Source organism: Gavialis gangeticus, unplaced genomic scaffold (assembly GCF_001723915.1).
Source record: "Gavialis gangeticus isolate Ggan-Ray unplaced genomic scaffold, GavGan_comp1, whole genome shotgun sequence".
Taxonomy (NCBI): domain Eukaryota; kingdom Metazoa; phylum Chordata; order Crocodylia; family Gavialidae; genus Gavialis; species Gavialis gangeticus.
In genome coordinates, this window is record NW_017728993.1 from 73,147,738 (window position 1) to 73,150,053 (window position 2,316).

Consider the following 2,316-nt stretch of genomic DNA (forward strand, 5'->3'; position numbering starts at 1 on the left):
ATATGATCAAGTCTAGACACCTGAAAACTGGAATTTAAGTTCATCTTTAAGCTCCAAGATCAATGGCCTGATTTTCAATCATGATGAGACCATCAGAACAGCTGAGACTCTTAGTTAGGGGCCTAAACATGGTTTATAGATGTTTTTCTTTTAGATACAGGGCACCTTTGAAAGCAAGGCTAAAGTAGACTACATGGCTGTTCAGAATTTTCTGTTCTTCTCATTTGACATTGATGGACTAGTGGAAGCAACTTCCCTTCCTGGTGAAGCCTTTGTGTATCATTAGCACCGCCAATACAAGACCCATTGACAAACACTCTTGGAACCTGTTAATACAAAAAAACCCAAAAGAGTATGCTTAAGCCTGCTACCATGAAAAATATACAAAACTCCTAGTCTTATATTTCATGTTAACCTGTAACATGTTAGCACTTCTAACAAACTTCCATAAAGAGCATCCTGCAACATTTCCCTTTTCTTCAAAAGATAGTGTCACTGCAGATACTTTTGGAATAATCAGGGAAAAATGCGATTTAAAAGAAGTTACAGAGATGTGTCACATAAGCAGAATACAAGTACTAAAATTCTCAAAACATGGGAATAAAATCTTGCAAATGGGTCATGGCTCCAAGTGTTTTTAATTGTGTGTCTGTGGCTTAAAGGGTCTTTATAAAGTACCACACAAAAGACAGTGTTACTAACAGCACAGCAAGTTACACTACCATGGGGTTTCACGTCAGTATTACAAAAAACAAGAGAGATCCTCAGTTTAATTGGGAGCTAATTTCAAGGTTTAACCTTGCTTGGTAAGCAAGTTCTGGTGAGGTCACAGTCAATGGGGTACAGTTTGTGTGTGTGGCATTTATTATACCAGAGAAGATATACTCACTGTCCTGCCACCAGTCATTTGTTGAAGAATGTCTTGGAACTGACTTTCATTCCTTTGCATGTCTAGTTCTACTGCTGTGTAATTTACATTCATATCCTGAAACAGCTTCTTTGCCATTTTGCAATAAGAACACCTTGTTTTAGAGAAAATCACCACACAGTTGTCTGAAATAGTTTCCTGTATATTTAAAAAAAGTTTGAGTCAATTAACTGTTTTTAAATAAACACTAATTAACAATCAACACTTTCTTAAAGATAGTGAGACGTTTTATCCTTCACTTAAGACAACAAATTATAGAGATCAGTGACTTCCATCTTCTGTGTTCCAAGAATTCTAGGATAGGAGCCATTTTCCTTTAAATGCACATGGTTACACAATACCATGTATTTTTGATGCTGTAGAAACACACTTTTTACTGCTCACGGATGTTTTTCAACTAGTGGCATGGAAAGGGGAAGAATGCTGCTGAAGCTTTCCCAACAAACAGCATTGCAAAACTCATCTTGGATTCATGTGCGTCTTCAAATATGTAGATATTGATGAGATGAAATAACCCCTCCATGAGGGCCAGGAGGTATAGCAGGCACCCTAGTACAAACTTGACAAACCCCAGCACCAAAATTTGTATGTCTAAGAAAACCAAGGCTGCAAGCTTAAGGTACATCCTGTCTCTTGACTCCAGCTGCCAGCTGGACTCCACAGCTGAAGCAGTGCAAGTCTCCTGCTTTTAATTCTCTTGACTGTAAGGGATTAATACCCAAGGTAATATTATTTAATGTTTATGCCAGTGCTGAACTTAAAATACTTAGGATTGAGAGCCCAGCCAAAGTCATCAAAATACAGGATGGGGGTTTAGCAATGCAATCTACGTTATATACTAAGTTTATGGATATTCAATATGGAGACATATTAAAAACAATTCAATTGATTAAAAAAGAGGCAGTTGTTAACTTACACACGCAGATTTTTTTTCTACATGCCAGAATTCTCCTTGCTAAATAACAAATATTTAGCTCCTCGGTTTACCTGGATCTGGTTCAAAGTAGCATCATTAGACAATCGCGTGGAAGTAGGTGGGCTATTTTCCATTCTGAGAAAAAAAAAAAAGACTAAGCATTTAAATGCTCTAAAAAAAAAAAAGCCACTCATTTTTATGGTTCACAAGTTATATTAACAGGACACTGAAGACTGGTGTCAAATCAACATTTTCTAACATGCCCCCTCCCATGGAAATCTGCACGCTAATTTCTGAAGTCTGGCTCAAGACTGTAAACTGTTTGGGACACAGACTCTTAATCTGTGCTCTCTCGGGTGGTCTAGTGCTCAGGTTCATGTACTTGCAAAGCGAGCACAATAAAGGAGTGGACCCGTTTGGGACTTTTATAAAAGGTCAGATACAGCCCTGGCTGCAATCAATGCCAAAAAAA

The 2,316-nt window shown here is 37.8% G+C and overlaps 1 protein-coding gene across 3 annotated transcripts in view; it reads right to left on the reverse strand.

Moving 5' to 3' along the window:
* Positions 1-2,316, reverse strand: part of GLRX2 (glutaredoxin 2) — a 4,255-nt gene that overhangs the window by 1,851 nt on the left and 88 nt on the right. The window contains exons 2-4 of one of the 3 annotated variants that reach the window (XR_002094758.1): positions 1,916-1,979; positions 890-1,066; positions 119-326 (exon numbers count right to left, since the gene is read on the reverse strand). Coding sequence is in view for 2 of the 3 variants with exons in the window: in XM_019502022.1 (XP_019357567.1) it covers positions 180-326; positions 890-1,066; positions 1,916-1,979 (388 nt within the window). In the remaining variant the exon portion in view is untranslated. Of the gene's footprint in view, positions 1-114; positions 327-889; positions 1,067-1,915; positions 1,980-2,316 lie in introns of those variants that run through there. The other 2 variants (XM_019502022.1, XM_019502023.1) reach the window with 2 other exon arrangements.